The sequence below is a fragment of the Sebastes fasciatus genome, chromosome 12, assembly GCF_043250625.1.
Source record: "Sebastes fasciatus isolate fSebFas1 chromosome 12, fSebFas1.pri, whole genome shotgun sequence".
Taxonomy (NCBI): domain Eukaryota; kingdom Metazoa; phylum Chordata; class Actinopteri; order Perciformes; family Sebastidae; genus Sebastes; species Sebastes fasciatus.
In genome coordinates, this window is record NC_133806.1 from 13,776,160 (window position 1) to 13,796,704 (window position 20,545).

General features: G+C 45.6%; 1 protein-coding gene across 2 annotated transcripts in view; it reads right to left on the reverse strand.

Annotated features, from left to right (window-relative positions):
- The window catches only part of LOC141778780 (nectin-2), an 82,385-nt gene that overhangs the window by 30,222 nt on the left and 31,618 nt on the right, over positions 1–20,545 (reverse strand). The window contains exons 4-7 of one of the 2 annotated variants that reach the window (XM_074653228.1): positions 19,657–19,950; positions 19,405–19,522; positions 18,629–18,777; positions 5,125–10,155 (exon numbers count right to left, since the gene is read on the reverse strand). In XM_074653228.1, the coding sequence (XP_074509329.1) occupies positions 9,569–10,155; positions 18,629–18,777; positions 19,405–19,522; positions 19,657–19,950 (1,148 nt within the window). In that variant the 3' untranslated portion in view covers positions 5,125–9,568. Of the gene's footprint in view, positions 1–5,124; positions 10,156–18,628; positions 18,778–19,404; positions 19,523–19,656; positions 19,951–20,545 lie in introns of those variants that run through there. The other variant, XM_074653229.1, reaches the window with a different exon arrangement.

The window sequence follows — 20,545 nt, forward strand, 5'->3', positions numbered from 1 at the left end:
TTTTATTCAATCTTGCATTAGTCACTGTTAAATTTATATGCCGGCTAGCTCTCTGTAGCTTTTTGCCAATACGCAAGGCCTCAGATCTCACCCCTCCACCCTCCACTTCATTCTCCTCACACCATCACGCCCTCTTTGCCCTCCCTCCACACTACCTCTATCCCTCCCCCCCCTGCCCTTCTCTGCCCTCCCAGCAGTCGGCTCGAGCTTGTGCATACCCCCGGGGAGACGTGCCTCATGCACGCCCATCAATGCACTGTAACCACCCATCTACCTCCAGCCCTGTCAGCACGGGACAGGAAGAGTAAACGCCCAGAGGCCTCCAGGGAAAATAGGAGCATCCACTTCCCCCTTGTCAGTCTGCCTGGGTGTGTATTTATATATATGTGTGTGTGTGTGTGTGTGTGTGGCAGACACACATCTGAACTAAAATGAATGACCAGAAGCCAGAGGATCGGATGTTGTCGTTTACCGCTTGAGGAAGAGGAATGATACGTTTTCCAATTTCCTGTGATTATGTACAAATGTAACTTCCTCTGCTCTTTGCTTTCACCTTGCTCAACATGATAACAACACTCTGTTGGATCGAAGAAATGTATTTGCGTGTCTGGTGCTTTTAAAGCAGCCTCTCGTTAAAAAAGAAAATGTGTTCATTATTTTTGACAGGAAGGTCCTTGGGACATTTTTTGTTGAAATTGGTGTTGTCAATCAAACAAGCTCGCCATTCAATGACACTGAGTTTTTTGTTTATATTAAAAGGTGGGTAAAAACTATTATTTTCATCGGCATTTCATTAATATTTTAGGTAATGCGATGACATCTGTTTCCTGAGTAAACAGCGGATGAGTGGTTGTTGATTGACGCGGCTTCCTTCCCGGCATCCACCCAAAACAAACTCCTTAAACAGTGACTAAACTAAGAGAACACTGCAGATTAGAGCAGACATCATATCCTTTCCACAAAGGAAAACAGAAATGCCAACGGCACAATAACCTGTGCCACTGAAAAATACCTCATCTAACTTTCACAAATAACCATAGTCAGAAACTAAATTGGTCTCTGACTGACTCCCAAATTGTCAACAAGCCCCAATTTGTCACAAACTGGCTCAGACAGTGTGAAATTAAGAACTCCATACACGCGTTGTTAAAAAAAAATATTGATTTCAATTTCATTTCAATATGACAACAGAGTGTGAAAGTGAGCGATATCAACAGTGAAAGCAATAAATGGCTGTGTGGAATACTGCAGTCAGAAAGTATTAGGACTATAGACTGTATATGATTAGGACAGTGACGCAATGTCCATATTTACATGTTTTACAATGACTATGAGGTTTAAATACTGACATCTTTGGTTTGAGGGTGTGTATATCCACATCAGATGAACAATGCAGGTACTGTGGCGATTTTTAGCCATGCTGCTCCTCTTTGATCCAGACTGAACTATCTCAAAAAATACTGGAATGATTGCCATGAAATCTATTAATGACATTCATGGTCCCCAGAGGATGATTCCTACTGATGCTGATGATCCCTTGAGTTTTCTTCTAGTGCTACCATGAGGTTCACATTTAGTTTTGCGTGAAATGTCTCAACAATGAATTGTAATATATATAAATGTATATACAGTATATATTTATTTATTTATTTAGATTTTTTGGGGCATTTTTGCCTTTATTTCTATTGTCACCAGAGAGAGAGACAGGAAGTGTGGGGAGAGAGAGGGGTATGACATTAGCCTGTATATAAGAAGTGGACGTAGTCACCGTGACATCACCCACTGGATGGTGGACTGCCGTTTTGAAGCCTGGAGTTTGGCATTTTGGCCGTCACCATCTTGGCTTTTTGCAACCAGAAGTGATACAAGAGGGTGGAGCTAAGTACAACCGAACGCTGAATAAGACATTTATAGGCAACCAAAATGTTAATATTAATTTTCACAAACTGAAAACACACTGTGAAAAGGTTAAAGTTCTACGACGAAAACACAGATAACCCCCAGACCTTACAACGCCGTGATAGCGACCTGTCAATCACAAGGTAGCCACGCCCTAAAGCATACCCTGCTTTATGGTCTATTTGACTCTAAATAGGACCATAATTTACTAAATGAACATCATGCTGTATTGAAGAAGACTTGAAACTAGTGATTGAGACCATAAACTCATGTTTACAATGTTTACTGAGGTAATAAATCAAGTGAGAAGTAGGCTCATTTCCTCATAGATTTCTATACAATCAGACTTCTTTTTACAACGAGAGGAGTCGCCCCCTGCTGGCTATTAGAAAGAATACAAGTTTAAGGCACTTGAGCATTGGCTTCGCTTCTCAGACCCAGAGGTTGCCGCTGGCATTAAACAAAGGTCCTCCGGCCAAGAGTCGAACAGTGGATGCTGCGCTTAAGCGCCTTAACCCCTTGTAATAATTTTAGTGACCGTTATACTTTTCATCACGCACCATCGTCAGGTTACGATTAGTTTGAGCTGAGCTGAGCTTTGTAGTACTAATTAGCAAATAAACTAAGAAAATGGTAAACTATACTCGTGTACTGTATAACAACACAGTACAGAGGGAAAGAAAGCAATTGGACAAGTTAACAAACACAGACTTTGAAAAAGTTGTCTAAGCCCACAGACATCAGCAGACACTTGTTATCGCTCCTTGTGAAGTACTGTCAGGCCTAAACTAGCCTTCTTCAGTATCGTTTTCAGCAAATGAAACATGCTTGGACAGAGGTCAGATGACTGACTTGGCCAGAGAAGGACATTCCAGAGTTATTACCTCGTCCCCCCTGCTCAGGATCATTGTCCTAAAAACTGGAGGAGTAGCCTATGTACAACACTAAGAGCTATGAGTCAAATCCAACAGAGCCAAAATAATGAGAAACATATCGCTGTCAGTTAAAAGATGAGCCACTTACAAGACACTGTTTGATACAAATATTTCAGTAACAAGACGCACACAGCTGGAGATCTCATGATTCACCACAGGCACAAGCAAGAAAAGCCAGTCGCTCTAAAGCCAAGAAAAATATGCAGGAACCTTCTTTAATAATTGAGGGCAGAGGCGGACACTCGCTTTAATCCCTGTGAAGGCCCAGGTCACCACATCCATCACTCAGAAAGCCATGCAAGAGTCCGGCCCATTCATCACTCACTCTGGGATTTATTAGCTATGTCTGGAGCCGGAGGGTGAGAGGTTAAATGAGGAGCATTGTGTTAGCGGTTATCAGCAGAGAGAGACCCAAAGTGGGTCTGTGTGCTAATCCACACACACACACCATCAGATGTTTAATCAACACTGCGGCTGTAGCTGCCAGAGCTGGAAGTTAAATATACAGCCATATACAAACATGCATGTGTGAAACCGTGCAACAAACACACATACCAAACAATCTGATAACACTTCAGCCTATAAACACTTTCCCACACAAACATCCTGTGAAAATGGGAGCTGTCTGCGGCGCAGCAACACATGAACAACATGAGCGTACTTCTTTAGCACGCTGTATGACTAAAGAACACACTCACATGCTCATTCTCCGTCTAATACACGCCTACGCACACACAGCTTGGTCTAAACAGGGCCACTACCAGCTAGCCGGATTGCCCAGGGGCACCTCACCATGTCTCATCACTGTAAGCTAATGTTGAACACGGCGGTAGCGCTCGGCGTAGCTGCTGTCACTTTGGCTTCAGATCCAGGTTATTTGCTCAAAGCTCAAATAGGCCAGGTTCTGCGTTACGGGGTCACCGCTTTCACATGAGGTGCATGCTTTCAGAGTGACAAACGCAGACCAAAAAAAATTGTTGCACAGGCTTTTTATTTGTAGCTGCGGCTTAAAAGCCTTTCTGCTGTACTCAAGTCTTTTTACATTCAGCTAGAAAACCAAAGGAGTCAGAGAGTGTGTCTGTGTGTGTGTGGAGTGTGTGCGTAAGTGCTCTCTATCTCGCCAGCCTCAAATCCAAAGCAATTAGAGAGGCCAGATGGTGGGCTGGACTCACAGTAAATAGCTGTGCATTGACAGAAGAAGCCTGCAACAAAAATGAACCGTGACAAGGAGCCAGGATGACACGCAGATACATGGCGGCATCAAAGCACCAGGCAAACACCGGGGACGAGCCGCCATAACCGCCATAAACCAACTGTCGCAGTCGTGGGGGATGTTAACAGCACAACTTGTATCGTTTGATGGCAACACAGAGAGGGTACTTGTATGCAAAAATCAAATAAGGCAGGTGCACATGCACGCTTGAACACACACATTCACTCCCATGCCAGAACATTCATACACAAACCTGTACACACACACGCGGACAACCCTCTACATGTCCTTCTGTTAAAATTTGACCAAACCAGTTTGGTTTAGTCAGAGTTCAAACAATGCAGCCTTTGAGAGGCGCTCCATTCACAGAGTTTCAGCTTGGCCTGCACATTCCCCAACTGAAAACACAAACTGCCTCACTCCAGGAAAACCACTGAAGCTCCAGCACCACATTCCTCAACTCTATCCTCTTCTCTGTGTGTGTTGTCTGAGAGGTGTTGGGGCTCCACTGAATATAATTATTGTATACAGTATAGGCATCTTGAAGTAAGAGAGTGCATATGTGCTTTGTATTGCCACTCTTCATACTCCGCATGCTCAGGTGAAAAATGTGCCCTACAGCAGTCTCCTACATACCGGTTACCAAGGCAGCAAGTTTACTTCAGCCAACCAGGGACACATATAGGAGTCAGAGAGACTGAGAGGAGGTGGAGCTTCAGTACAGGACAATTGTAATCCACAAAATGGCTTCTCCTATTCCGGTGCTTTTCCCATAAGCCGGTTATCACACCTCTGTTGACACACACACACACAGATTTATCGAAACTGAAACGAGACAAACAGCCAGACCAGGAAATGAGAGTGGGAAAAACAAACAAATGGGGGGTGGAGTGTCTGGAGTGTGAAGGATGTGTGACAAGAGACAGAGAGGCCACTTCATATCCTGATCAATTAATCTATAAATCTAATCAGTGAGAATCAATTCTATTCAATTTGGCTCCTCAGTCATCCAAGCTAGTGTTAAAGAGACAGAGGGAAGAAGAGGAGAAACAGACACCACACACAGCAACACTGGAACATTTTCAAAAATCAAGAAATCTTTAATAGCAACCAAATACGAAAAAAAATATAGAAAGACACGACAAAATGGTGACAACGATTCTAATTTCGTTTTTTTTTTCCTTCAAAAGACCAAAAATAAATGTGAAATAAAAAAATACAAAAAGAAAAAACAACGTTTACACAGAGCAGTCAATAATAAAAAGCACATTTTGGGGGTAAGACTGTTTTCTCATGTGTGTACAGTTCATTTGTATAGAAGAAGCACATTTTGCCAGTTTTGGCAGCAATCACAGCGCGGCAGTCAAAAATAAAGCACTCAGAAAACATAAATTATAAAGCACTGCAAAATAACAGAAAAGAGGAGAAACTGTAATAGGAGAAAATAAATCCTTCATGCTTGCTGTCACTGAGAGAAATACACAAACGTGACACCATAAATTAGTAATATCTTTTTCTCTGCTACATATTTATATATTTATACTATGTACACAGGGAAGTTTTCTCTCTTTTTTTTCTTCATTTATGCAAGTGAGATGGGAGATGTTAAGGCTTTGATTAGTCATCAAATGTTTGGAGCCGAAGAAATAGCAACAGTGTGTGGCATTCTGGGAAAAAAAAAAAAAATATTTATTTGACTACCTAACCTTGTGCTAGACCCGGGCCAGGATCATGGATTCCTCTAAAAGCGTTTTGTCTGACAAGCCTTACATGGGTGCTGAGGTGGGTGGCAACAGTGTGTGTGTGTGTGTGTGTGTGTGTGTGTGTGTGTGTGTGTGTGTGTGTCTGTGGAGGCGGCGGTCGCGGTGGCGGAGGTGGTTGAAGTGAGAGAAACAACATTTTGGAGATGAGTGGGAAGTTGCGACGCTCTAAAAGCATTCGAAGGGATTCGGGAGGGGAGAGCAGGTCAGCGCCATGGCATTTTTATGAAAGCTATATCCCCCCGTGTGGAACAAAAAGCGGAACGGACAAACGGTTTCCTAAAAAGCCAGTTTCTCTGACACTGGGTGAAAGGTGCGAGTGTGTGTGTGTGTCCCTGAATGTGTAGTTGTCTCTGTTCTACATGGTCGCTGACTCTGGGTCAGGTTTGGGGAATAGAAAGCAGTGGACCAGGGTGACACATCATGGTGCGGCTCTTTCCACAGTAATAGGACACAGTATATGTCCTGACAGAGCCACTGAGCAAGAAGAGGAGAAAGAAGTGTTTGTGTGTTTGTGTGCAGCTATGCGAGCGCGTTTGTGTGGGCTCGTGTCAGGAGATGGCAGAGTTGTCAGGTATGAGGTGTCTTCTGCACAGTTTGGCTGTGGGAGTGAGCATAATGAGAGTGACTGAGGGGTGTTTGCGAGTGGGCGAATGTTTCTCTGCATCCTGCGTATATGTACAGTATGTTGTGCGCGAGTTGAGTCTTCGAAATGCACAATAATATCTTCAGTTTGCCGGTTGTCCGCGGTGACAAAGGGTGGCTACTCAGGTTACAGCCCCAATGGCAGTGAGAAAAACACACACCACTATATACACACACACACACACACACACACACACACACACAGAGCTGACTCAACATAGACATCACCTGTGTGGTTACAGTCTACCTAATAAATTATGAGCATTGTGGGTATTTTTGCATTGTGCAGGGTGTCTGTCAAGGAGAAGGAGAAGCCAGTTGTGCAAAAAAATACTGTGTGCTTATTATGTGGAAATGCAGGCAATGATAACTTTTTTTTTCACCAATACAAATCGACTCTTTATCACTTTAGGCAAACTCAGCTCAGTCAGTTCAGTATGTTTTAACACCCAACCCACCGAGGTATTCGTTGGATTAAAAATTACATTCTGAATGCCCTCTGAGACTTTTGAACTATAGACTTTAGCCGACCCACAACGCCTTCCTCTTTACTTCCACAACACTGGCAACACTGGCTCCATCGATCTGATATTTACATTGTCATAAATATCCACATTTTCACAAGAAAAATAAAGATGCTTACATATATAGTACACAGATACCTCACACCAAAATGTACATACAACAGTTTTTGTCCCTTATCGCTATTTTGACCCCAAATAACCCCAAGTATTACACTCATGTTTCTCTTTGTAGCGGTGACACACACAAGTGCAAAAATAAGTAAATATTTTATATTTTGAGTGGTTGTGACAAATCAGCTGCGTTCAGTACATTTACTGTACCCCGGGTTGACAGGAGCTGCATTTATGTAGAAGGTAAGGCCATTAGACGATAATCCTATTGAACACACTGGCTTACAATATGCTCAAATACTGAAAGCCGTCTCTCTGTATTCATCATCTGCCTCCTGTGTCTCTCCCCTGTGTCTCTCTCCGCCTCTCTAAAGGTTAACAGCCATCACAAAGGCAAACTAGGACTGTCTCGCCCTATACACATACTTGTACTGTATGTGAGTGTTTCTCACCTCTATAGCTCAAGGTTAAAAACAGCTATGATAGGAGAATGCAGGCAAGCGCAGTCATCCTTGCTCTTGGCAATGGGTCACCCTGTGTTTGACCTCATGACCCTGCAGCAAACTGCAACCAAGATCTTTGGTTGGCCTTACAGGAGGGCAGTACAGTCATGGAGGGCTACACTCACCAGATTCCCGGTGGGTCAAGGGGGAGCTGATTAGAGGGCCAGGAAAAGCACGATTAGAGGAGCTACAGCGGGGCGTCTCTCCCAAGATTGTCCATCACAGTCATCGAGTGGCTACGTAGACACGGTGATGCATGCACACTTAGCCTCAAAGACCGCAGCGGGCAGTAGTAATATTTGCCTGAGCGAGCCTCCGGTGGCTCGTTAGAAGGATAAATTAACAGTCAGAAGACAATCAGCCCTGAAGCTGCATCATAAAGGGCCATTTCACTGCTTGTTGCCTGTTAGTCAATATGACTCCCAGAGCTTCGCTGTGGACGCAAACCTTTTATGTCTCCCGATCAATTCACTACATTTAACAACATCCGCTAATGGAAAGAAATATTACACGATCGGATTGAAAATCGATCTAAACTAACGCGGTCATACTTTGGGGGGTGGGATTCTGTTACATCCGGCCATTTACTTAAGTGTGGGAGGAGATCGTAGCGTCCACGCGGTGGAGTGAACATGGCCACTCCAGGTGGATCAGTCAGTCCTGGCATGTCAGGGCAGGCCGGGGCTGGAATAGAGTAAGTGGGGCGTTTGACACATCAGGAGCAGTAAAATACTCCGCTGCTCTCTGTGGCCCTGACCTCGACACCACCGGATAAATCATAACCTCCCCATAAACACTGGGAGAGAGGGATGGAGAGAGAGAGAAAGAGAGACGGAGGAATGATAGAGAGACAGAGGTGGGAGGGGGAGGAATCGCCACGTCATAAACGATAAGTGGTGGCAATCTGTTGGTCCCAGCTAAGCGAGCGACTTCACGGCTCATTACCAATCAAGCTCCTCCTGTCAGGAGCGCTCTGAAGAGACGGGGATGAGGAGGAAGAGAAAAGAAGAGACACACGCTCCTCTCCAGTCCTCCTGCATCCCTCTCTCCATCCCTCGACCCTGTCAGATTGGCTACACCTCACTCCCTCATCTCTTGTTTACCGTCTCTTACCTCCAGGCACAGTACAAAAGTTTGCGTGTGAATACCTTGTTAAGAACTCAGCTCAAACTCTCTGCAAACTTGCTTTGTTGAATTCAGCCGCTCTTGTGTTCGTGCAGCACGACGACCTAATGTTCTTTTTCAAATGTTGTAAATTCAAGCGCATCTACTGTCGCTGATAGTTTGCAGAGAAGGTTGAGAGGAAGGCAGAGAGAGCGGGAATGAAAGCTTGCCAGTAGACTTGAGCAAATACTTTGTAATTCACCTGATGGCTACTGTCTATACTTTCAAAAAACTTCCTCCCAACCCATCACTAGCTACTAACTACCCACCAGCTGTCACAGCACAACGCATTACCAAAACAAAAAGGTTTCCCACAGGAGAATAGCGGGCGAGGCAACACGCAACTGCTTGACAACCCCTTCCACTTCTGCAGTTTTGGTGAAGATAAGAGTGAATATGCAAGTGAGTTGCCTCCTCTATTGCCAAGCTTGTATCATGATTCCATTATCCTACTCCCACACTACACGGTTTCTCTCTTCTAGTGTGTCTGTCAAGAGTCCTTGTCAAGGTCCCAGTGATAGCGATAGCATGAGCAGAAGCAGTGGGAGACAAGTTGTTTCTTTTCTCTGTTTGATTTGCAGTTCTTAGGGACCAGATAACAGCGACGCTCCTTTCAGAATATCCCTCCTGTTCATTCAGTCCATTCTGGGGCTGCACTGTGATTAATAATAGGTTATGTTTAAAATCAATTTTCAAAAATAAAAGCGGTATCATTTTCTCTTCTCTATCAGACAGGGACGAGACCCTGGAGCCACAAAAATCCTCGGGAGGATCCCTCCTTTTTCTTCTCCTCCTCCTTTCCTCTTCTCCTTCTCTATACGTAAACGGCAGTCCGCGAGATGACGGAGCCATCCCGCTGGGACTCCATGTCATCATCCATGTAATCTCCAATCATATCGTCCTGGTCATGTGGCGGGCGAAGCTGCAGGATGGGGGCCCCTCCAGTGAAGTGGTCATACCTCTCGTCCTCCTCCAGCTCATCAAACTTCCTCCTTTCCGCATCATCTAACTCGTTGCTTAGCAGGATATCTTGGGCGGTGGGTGTAGTGGCGGCGACTTCCGGCCGGCCCCCTATGGTGAGCGGCTGGTGGTGGTTGTTTTTCTCCCCGAGGCCCTGGTGGGGCGAGCTCTCGTTGTAAACGTAGATGGGGCCGTTGTTGTTGCCGCCTCCGACGCCGCCGCTGCCTGTGCCTCCGCCCGTGCCGTTCTTGCTGGCCTTCTTGCCGCCACCAAATATGCGCGTCTTCATGTCGCTGCCGCCATTGGCGCGGTAACCCTGCTGTTGCCTGCGGCTACGGGTGACAAGCACGGCGATGAGAGCGGCGACCAAAAGGAGGGCCAGCAGGGAGCCAATCACAGCTCCCGCCACCACGCCGGCATTGGATGGGTTCACTGAGGGCTCTGTAGGAGGGAGGAGAGGCAGGGAGGGAGAGAAAAGGAAGAAAGGAATATGGTTGAGAAAAAGAGACCAGTGTGAAACATGGAGAGAGGAGAAGAGGGAAAATAGGGACGGCATAAGGAAGAGAGGGAAGAAAGGGTAATGTCGAGGAAAGGAAGGTGTCAGTGGTGTTAGTCTGAATTGTATTCAGTGAAATGTGTTAGAGTGCTGAGGTGTCAGTACAGTCATGTGTGTGTGTGTGTGTGTGTGTGTGTGTGTGTGTGTGCTGAGTCTCTTCCTACACTGACATTTCCTCCTCTCCCTCAGAGCTGCTCCTGTCCCCATTCCCACAGCCACGTCACAACAACGTCACAGCCACGTCTCCCCCTGTGTTGCCCTTCAACGGCCAGGGTCTGTCCAAGGCTCGCCACAAATCACAACGCAAGGCAGGGCGGGGAAGGGGAGGAAGTGCAAGCCACATACACACACACTGTCTGAAGGAGCGGGGGATGGCGCGTGCAGGGGCAGAACAGGTGGAGGCCATGCAGCGGAGGAGGATAATGATGGATGGTAGGAGTGGAGGTTGGATATTAGATGAAGAAGACGAGGAGGAGGAGGAGGTGGCGGTGTGAGTGAGTGACAAAGTGACACAGCGGAGTGACAACTCTTCCTGGAAGCCATGAGCACAGAGCAGGGGGACAGTTTGGGCGGCCCTCTCCGCAAAAAGGCACCGCTCGAGTGCACGTCAGTCCAGGACGTGTGTCCATTTTTATTCCAGCACTTTTATTTTAGTCACAACTGCCATGTTACACACACACACACTTACACGTGAAAAGAAGCCATTTTGAATTAAAGATGACCTATTATGCTCCTTTTCAGGTGCATACTTGTATTTTGGGTTTCTACTAGAACATGATTAGATGCTTTAATGTTAAAAAAAAACTTTATTTTTCTCATACCAGTTGTGCTGCAGCACCTCTTCTCGCCCTCTGTCTGAAATGCTCCGTTTGAGCTCCTGACCCGTCGTCCCCCAACAAAGCCCAGTCTGCTCTGATTGGTCAGCTGGCCCACTCTGTTGTGATTGTTCAACCGAACCAAACTTTTCTGTCTCCGCTCTAACTAGCTTTGTTTGAGGGCGTGGCCAAACTAGACACTAGGCAGGTATTATGCAAATGTGCTACTTGGTGACATCACCACGTTACGGAAGAAAAAGCATTTCAGACTTCAAATCAAGGCGTTTCAGGCAGTTCAAGAGCAGTGTTTCAGTGGGGGAGAGTAACTCCCTTTGGCGTGGACTTTGGGCTTTGTAACTTTGCAGACCTTTTACATGCATAGAAAACTATATAACACTAAAGGAAAGGGAAAAAGCACAAATACATAATAGGTCCTCTTTAAACAAAGGCTTTCTTAGAGTGCAGACTGGCTAAGGAGGGTATAAGTAAACTAGGGCTCCATAATCGAATGCACGGTATTTCTGTTTGTGTATCAAAACTCCAGGGAGAGGTACAGTAGTAGTGTCTAAATCAGGGTTGCGAAGACGTCCCATATGACTTGTCAGCCATATAGTGCTGCTTCTCTGCATTCACACTTCCCACTCCCTCGACATCCCTCTGCAGTGATATTAGTACAATATTTCAATGCAGGTATTTGAACAGCAAAAAGATACAACTGCTTTTGCAGGGAAGGAAACCACAAGCTGGGTATTTTTCTTTCGATTTACTGTTGCAATAACACACTTAAGTTTCAGCACTACCACCAAAACAATACTGTTCTTGATTCCTTGCTCTGAGGAATATAAACATGTTTTTCTAGAGGAGCCTTTTCTTACATTTATCAAAATCAGCCTATTTAAATGCATTAGTTACGTTTGCAGCCCTACAGCCTAAAGTATAAAATCGACAAAATGATGATTTAAATGAGGAAATATCTGATCCAAATTAAGCAAACCACACTAAGAATCTGAGAAGCGTTCACTGCCAGCTCTCAGTGCTTGGCGCCATGGACACATTTCAGTCAGTACTCAAAAAGTATTGAGATTTGATACCAGGCCGACTGTAAGAAGTTAAGACACTAGTGGTGAGTAAAGCCTCTAGGAGAACCACGACAGTGTTACTGCTTTGCTCAGGCTTTTTGAGGCCATGAGTTCAGAGCTCTAAGTGCTTTCTGGGAGTATGACAACTCCCCGCAGACCCTGTGACCTTTTCCCCCCGAGTGGTCATCATCTATAACTCAGCGGGCAGGGAGTATGGCGCTAACGCTGCCTGAGTTACCCGTCAGCTCCTGTACACAGTTTGACCAAAAAGTGTTCTCCAAATGACGCAGGTTATTTTACAGGGAGTTATGTACAAGTAATAACTTATGTAGGATTTCTATGGACTCCTATGATGGATATACAGCTTAGACTTTATTCCAAAAGCTGTTTTTGCAACAACGTGACTCCCTTCAGAGCTTTAAAACCTACTATTAGTAGAAGGGAATATTGATGCCTGAATGTATATTATTCCCACTTTCACAGGGTTCAAAGCATTCAAGTTTGGAGCTTATGATGTATTTTGTATGAATACACATATTTCTATTTAATGTACTTGTTTATTCTGTTTGGATCATTTTGAATGTCCCAGACGCAATATACAGAATTATTTCATTTTACTCTTTCGATCCCTAAAGAAGGCATTTTTCGAGCAGAAACATTATCTTATGGAATAAAGTCCCTCATTCTAAAGTGGCCCTGCTTCCTACACAATAAAACTAAATATGTTAATTTTAGTCCCTGGTTGAAGGTGATCAAGAACCCTTGGCTAAGCTGAGCATCCTGTCTGTTGCTCTGGCTTTCCTTTCCACTCTCTGCACTTTTCACCAGCAGAGGATTAACCAGTCGACGCCGCTGTCGAAATCCCTGCCTAAATTTGAAAGTAGCGAATCAGCCCAATTCTTATTGTCATTCCCATTTGAAATCCATCAGCTCTTGTTAAGTGTACAGAGAGCTGACAGAATTACTCTTGTAACACTGATTCTTGTCAAGAGAGAAAATGGAAGTCGACTGCTGTCTACACCTGTGCTCCGCTCTTCTCTCCCTCTTTATTTCTGCCTCTCCACTCCCCCTTTCTCCATCTCTGCCTCCACTTCACCAGCTGTCTCCTGCATACACTCTTTCCTCTAAATCCATTTTCCCTGCCATCTCTCCAGTTAACGTTTGTACTTCTGTCACATGTTACTTTCTCCCTCTGCGCTTCACTTTCAACATATGCCTAGGGAGAAAAATTAATAATTTCATGTGGGTATATTTTCTCTTCCTTTCTTTCAATTTCTCCCACCAGCCTCCCCGAGTACGCTACCCTCTCTCTCCCCTCCTATTCTCCCCCGAGCGGTGCTAAACATTCCTGTTCACACACATGAGAGTGAGAGCTAGCCCTCAGTGTCCACTTGTAACAGGAACACAAGAAATGCATTATCACCTCGGGCTCCGCGGAGCTCCGGCACATGCAACGTGGCAACAATCTCTGTGCAAACTTGGGGGCCGGATGCCGCCTCAAATTGCCGTCACATCAAAGGGAATTACGCTAAAATTTAAATGCAAATTCTCTCTAAATTCATCTCATCCAATTATTTTTAATGCATCGCTCAAGTCAGTGTCTCTCTCAAAGTCTGTGCTGGTCATTTTTAATCCTTTTGTGGGTGATAATTCATGTTTTATTCTACCCTTCTGGAGACAACACTTAAAAGATTCAAGAGAAAGATGTAAAAGGAGCCGCCCCAGGCTCCCAGTACGGGCCCACTACAGACCCAGACACATCCTAACATCGCACCAGTGGAATGTATTTCAGTGGGTGATGAGAGGACATCTTCTAAACACATGCTGTTGGATGAGCCAGCAGAAAATAATGCAATATGCATGCTGTGTGGATAACAAGGGGGAAAAAAAAATAGAGAAACAAACATGCAGAACTACAGTACCCAACCCCTCCCAAAACACACACACACACACACACACCATACTGTGGAAGCCAAAAAAACAGCAGGCTTCTTATGAAGTCACGTCCAGCACGACCGTAAGCTCCAAGTGACCGCAAGTAATGAGAGAGATGGAGCGGAAGTAACGTCTGCTGCAGCCTCCCAAAAACACGCATGGTCACATACACAGACACACACACTCACACACACACACACACACACACACTCACAGACGCCATCATGGTCATCAGTGGTCTGACGCTGGGCTGGGCTGCACCTAGAGCATAGCTTAGCAGTATTCTCTGTCAGCATGTTAACTTATTGAACAGAGCTGTGTGTGTATGCGTGTGTGTGTGTGTGTGTGTGTGTGTGTGTGTGTGTGTGTGTGTGTGTGCTAATGAGGGGTGGGCAGGGGGCCAGTAGCGGGCTGGAGGGAGACTTGGCTCCATCAGACCTGTTCTCTAGCCGTTTTCGCATGGCCGGAGACACACACTGACAGACACAGACAGATACAGGCAGACACACACATGCGCCCAAACCCAGTGGAGGAAAATGTCCAAGCCCTTTGCTCTTGAACTGCCTTCTTAGATGAGTCTAAAAATGGGAACGAATGCACCGAATTGAGAGGAAATGTCTTTTCTGTTGAACTGAAGAGCCCCTCGGACCATGTGGGGGGGGATTGGATAGAGGACATTTTAACTTTTTGAGGTTCATCTGAGACACCCCCGTAAGGGACGATGGGGAGGGGGGGAATAAGATGGAGGGAATCTGGGTTAGCCACACAGGAACCCCCGCGAGAGGAAACTGGAATGGAGGGATGGACGGAGGGATGGAGACTACTAAGCTGTGATTAAGGAAGAGCTACTGGTATTTAAGAGTTAAGCTTAAAGAGAGAGGGAGATAGCATGAGCAGGAGAGAGAGAGAATGCTGAGGGCAGGAGTCTCTTCTCCGAGCAGGGAGATCAGCGCCAGACTTGCGGAGGCTGAAAGACAACCTGAGAGAGATAAGGAGGATGAGGAGAGAGCATATGCTAACTGAGAGGATGAGAGATGCAATGAAAAGAGCAAACTGCAGTAAAGGAGATGGCGAGGGAGAGATAAATCAAAAGAAAGGGAGGAGGGGAGAGCAGGGTAGGATACTTTCGCTTGTGTGTGAGTAAGCAGCAGGATCGAAGATGAGAGGAGAGGCAAGGAGAAGAGAGGACACCCATCCCTCTCTCACAGGACAAGACTGAGGGCAGAGGACATGGGCAAACTCCCACACAGACACACACTAGTGTGTAGATTTGTGTGTGTCATGCAGCTGTGGGGTAGAGAGGAGCGGGGGGACCTGCTATGTAGCAGGTGCTGGCCATTTCACGCCTGTCGGCCCCTCTTAGCCCTGTTTGTCTACACGCATTCGCATTAGCCTCCACAGGTCTGCATCGCCATCCCATCTGGAGTCATTCCGCATCTTTCTCTCGCTCGGTTTAGACCGTCATCCACTCTTTCACTTCACTCCAACCCGTACAATCTCAATCTTTCTGAACACTTCTCGCCATCTCTCTGCCTTCTACAAACCCTTCTTCGCTCTGACACGTGCTGGTTGCCTCAGTCACCTCTTAACTGCCGGCGAATTTAGCTCACATCTTATCCTCCGCCTCTTCCCACCTCTGCCAGTGAGTAAGATGGGAGTGGGAAGGAGGCAGGAGGTGGTCGGCAGCGAGTGAGCAAGAGGAGATGGAGGAGGGAGATGATAGGGCAAGGAAACTGTGGGAAGTTCAACACTGGAAGAGACCAGAGGAACCAGAAAGAAAAAGAAGGAGAGGATGAGAAAAAAAAGAAAGAAGAATGAGAGTGGAAATGTAGGATAAAAGACAGAGCGAGAAGGGAGCGGATGGTGGAATGAGCAGAGAAGCAGCCAGGAGCTGAAGCAGCAAAGGGTGACTGATCCGCTCTGAGAGGCTTGGAGACAGACAGACACACACGCTATGCTGAGAGATAGTGGAGGCCAATAGCGGTGGAGATAGGATGCAGTGGCACAAGATTCCCATGGGAGTTTTAAATGCCGTCAGCATCTGCTCTCTCTCCCTCTATCCCTGATGCCCCTCACTCTCTCAGTGTGAGGATTGCATGCTGGTACTGATTTATCCTGGTGCACGTTCTCTGGCTTTTTAAGTCTAAAAGCAGCAGCCTCCATCTTCCTCCCTCCGCTCCCTCCATCGTTGTATCTCCCTTGCTTGTTGCTTGTAATACACAGCAGGAGATGGTGACATCCTTTGTGCTACAGAAGCCAGTTATGCTACTGTGCAGCGGTACAGAATGGCCCCAGAGGAGTGGTGATGCATGCTGTGGCACCATAAGGAGCCGAGGGACTTGAAGAAAGATGGGGGGGTGCGAGAGAAAGACAGAAAAAAAAGAAATAGGTAGAGACTGAGAAAGAAAAAAAGGGAAGGAAATGGGGGCATGAAGTAGTTGGGTTGCTCTTAAACTGAAGCCACCAGAGAAACACACTTTTTCCCCATTACGGGCAAGGTTTACCCCGACATCAGCAGAAAATAACTTCCGGTTAAGTGCAGGCAGAAGAGTGGAGGGGGATGTATTTTGTATGAGGTGAAATGCAGGAGTGAACCCTGCGGAGGGGTGCAGCTAACCCTATTGAGGAACAGGGATGGACTGTTTTTCATCACACCGTTCTGGTTGGTTTAACTCAGAGACCGGAGGTGGTACAACAAGCTACACAGCATACACAGATCCATACACCTGAATACACACACAACATATCACAAATATGAACCAGCAAACACACACACATAGACAGACGGTGTATCAGCGCAAGTCTAGTCTTGGCTAAACCCAAGGCAACATTGAAATCCACCTCATTTCAAAGTCAACCGTGTCACTGTGAGCGAAATTCATCACTTTCAGCGATTGCAGCCTTATAATCAATTCACTGACTCTAATGAACACTGCTCATTTGCTTTGCTTTAGTCTCTCCTGTCATTAGCGATGGCCAAGGGTACTGCTGAGAAGCTACTCAAGTTGCTTTTGTGATCATGACTTCAGGGAGCGAACTGCTCCCTCTCTCATTCCTCAATAGCGAAAAAATATCATCTCGTCTATGTGTACCACTCACAATGTGAACCTTGTGAAAAACCGCTTTGTAAATGCTATGTGATGTACAAAGCCGATAAACAGACCTTGGATACTGCCGAGGCATAGAAACTTTGATAATTCAGTTTTATTGAGGGCATGCAAAGAGATGTAGAAAAGTGACATGCATCTTAATAGGACAAAAGAGGTGGTAAAAGTTGAAAAGGGAGAACCCAAAAGCAAATGCATGCACGTAGTCACTCTATAAAACAGTCACACACACATGGACAGAGCAGCTGGACCCTCTAGCCCTACACTACACACCCAAGACAGTCCTCAGCACAGAGAATATGTGTGTATGTTCATGTGACGTGTGAGGCAGAAGGTGTGTGTCCCAGGGGAAAACATGAGAGCATAGCGCACCAGGAAATGTGTAGCAGGTGTGATGAAAGTGCACTTGGTTCCAGTTCATCAGTTCAGATGATATAAATGTTTTCATACACAAGCCAGGGGAAGGTTTAGATGATGAACGGGACCCAAGTGAGCCACAAATGTGTTTTTCCATTTCACTTCTGAAATATTCACTGCTTCATACTGAAGCGTTTACTGTGTCCATTCGTGTGTTAGAACATTTGTGCAAATTACACTTTAACCTACTTAGAGCAGCAAATGCGTGGATTTGTGATGACAGGAGTAATTTTAATTCAACAAATCACAGAGAAGTGCACAAAAAGAACACTTTATTACTTGTTTCTTGCGACAAACACACAGGTTGTACTCCAAGCAGGATAATGTATATTCCTAAATGTTATATGACCTACATCTTGAGAACCGTTTATTAGGGGTGGGGGGGAAAAATCGATACAGCATAGTATTGCGATATTTTGCGTGGCACTATTGTATCGATACACGGACGTCAAGTATCAATATTATATTTTAAAAAATCAGCCAGTGGGCCGTCGCATTTTTTTAATATTTTTCCAGAGGGCCCAGTTTTAAAGCTAGAGTGAAGATATATTGGTATCATATGAAACTAAACAACCTAAGGAACCGAATGATGCCAACCGATCATGTTCGCTTGTCAGGAAGAACGCAAAATAATGCTCGGAGGAGGAAAAACTGGCATGGCCATTTTCAAAGAGGTCCCTTGACCTCTGACCTCAAGATATGTGAATGAAATCTCCGAGATGAACAGAGTGACAACTGTATCTTATTAGATAAAACAGATGTTGACAAACTGCATAATTAGCAGATGAAAAAAGGTAATAATTTGCAATATATCTTATCGCAATACTCAGCATATCGCAAAATGTTTAAAAACGCAATAAAATGGTATCGTGACTTAAGTATCGTGATAATATCGTATCATGTGGTCCGATTCCCACCCTTACCGTGTATACACATGCTGTGTATTTATACTTTTTTGTGTTCATGTGTTAAGGGTGTCTGCTTGTTTGTGTCCTTGAAACTCACCTCTAACCATGACTGTGACCTGGTCCCTGCCGGTCCCGATGCGGTTCTTGACCTCACAAACGAAAGTGGTGTTGACGGCGTCGTCCACCTTCAGCACCTTCAGCACGTTGTCTTTGATCTGCACCGTGTCCGGCTTCTCTCCTGACATTCTGGAGGGACATATAGAGCATATCGCCATGAGAAAGAAGAAAGGGACGGAAAAAAAACTGAGAATAGGATTATTTGACTTTGGGTTACAATGAGAGCATTGAAACAGACGTACATTTACAGAAATGTGCTGTATTGTGCTATGTCATCAAATTCCACTAATCTTGATCGGCAGAGCAAAACCAATCAGTTTCCCCCTTCCAATCCATTATCACACAGTGGAGGAAAATACGATGGGGACAGGAGGAAAATCAAAACTGCTGGATCCGAGCCCAAAATCTCATCTCTTCCATTTTTTAAAGTATCAGACTTTCTGTTTTTCTCAAATTTTGTCAGTTAAGCTGATAATACAGAAAAAAAAGGGAGAGAGGGAGTCGTATTGTGCTTCTCATTATGCAAGGGTTAAATCTGGAGTCGCAGAGTCCATTATGAGAAATTATACGGCTATCTCCATAATCAGAGCACAGGGCTGTAGTGGCAATAATAAAAAGCGCTGATTACAGCTCTGTGGACCCGGGAATGAAGGGTGAGGAGGAATGAGAGAAAAAGAGATATGAGAGATGCTGGGAAAGAGAGACGGAGAAAAAAGAAGACAGGACAAAAGAGATGATGGATGTGCGGATACTTACGTCTTCCACTGGATGGTCGTTGGAGTGGGGTTTCCGGTAGCCTGGCAGGTGAGCTCCACATTTGTACGACCCACATACCAATTATTGTCATAACCCACTATTGTCACCTGAGGGGCGACTGGGGGAAGGACAGATGAATGGCAGAAGGGAGGAGAAAAAAAATAGCTCAATTAATCTCTCCAAAGTTTCATGTTAAAGTGTGAACAGCAAAGGAATTCATGGAAGTTCTGGGCTGTGTTTGTGGTGTCTTACATTGAACTGCCAGCTTCAACGGGAAGCTCTCTGCTTTGACCTGGGTCCTGTGCGCCACCACGCAGCTGAGGTCTTTCCCGTTGTCTGCCGGTGTGGGGACCATGCGGTACTCGCTTCTCACGGTCACGGTGTTGTTGACGCCTGAGTTAGACGCTGTTGTTGCATTGCCATTGACTGCGGTCACCCAGGACATCTGGGCGGCGGGGCGGCCGTCCAGAGACTCGCAGCGTGCCACGACGACCGGCTTAGCGCCCGCTACCACTGTGACGATGGTGGCAGAGTTCTGCGGCTTAGCTGATGGATGGACGGAGGGTGGAGAGAGGAAGAGACACAGAGTGGCAGAGAGAAGATTAAAGGATGTAGAAATAGATAAAATGGAAATAAGACAGCCGGGGGAAAAGATAATGTGCACCATTATTGATAAACAATTTGAGTCACCAGCCTGGCAAAAGCAAATCCAAAACCTCAAACATCCTTTTCTCTCCAGAGCCTACATTGATAAACACTTACGAGCTGCAATGCAAACACACACAAACCCTAAATCTTCTTTCACTCTCTCTCCATTTAAACTATTTCCTCTCTATCCCCATCACCCGCCATTGATAAACAATTCCTCTGACTGGTCCAGTGCATTTCCATACACAAATTCTAAATCATGATCTCGGTCATCCCCCGCCTCCGCTCCTCTACCTCCCACTTCATCCCTCTCTTATGATACGGGTGTGGGATCAGAGGAGAGCCGGCAGGACAGGAGCTGACAGCAGGCATGACAAGCAGCCAGATCAATATAGTGCCTTAGGGGAGGAAGGGAGGCATGATGCGTTGGAGAGAGAAGAGAGCGACGCAGAGGCACTGGTGCCGGGCCAAGGTTAGACCAATGGTTCCATTG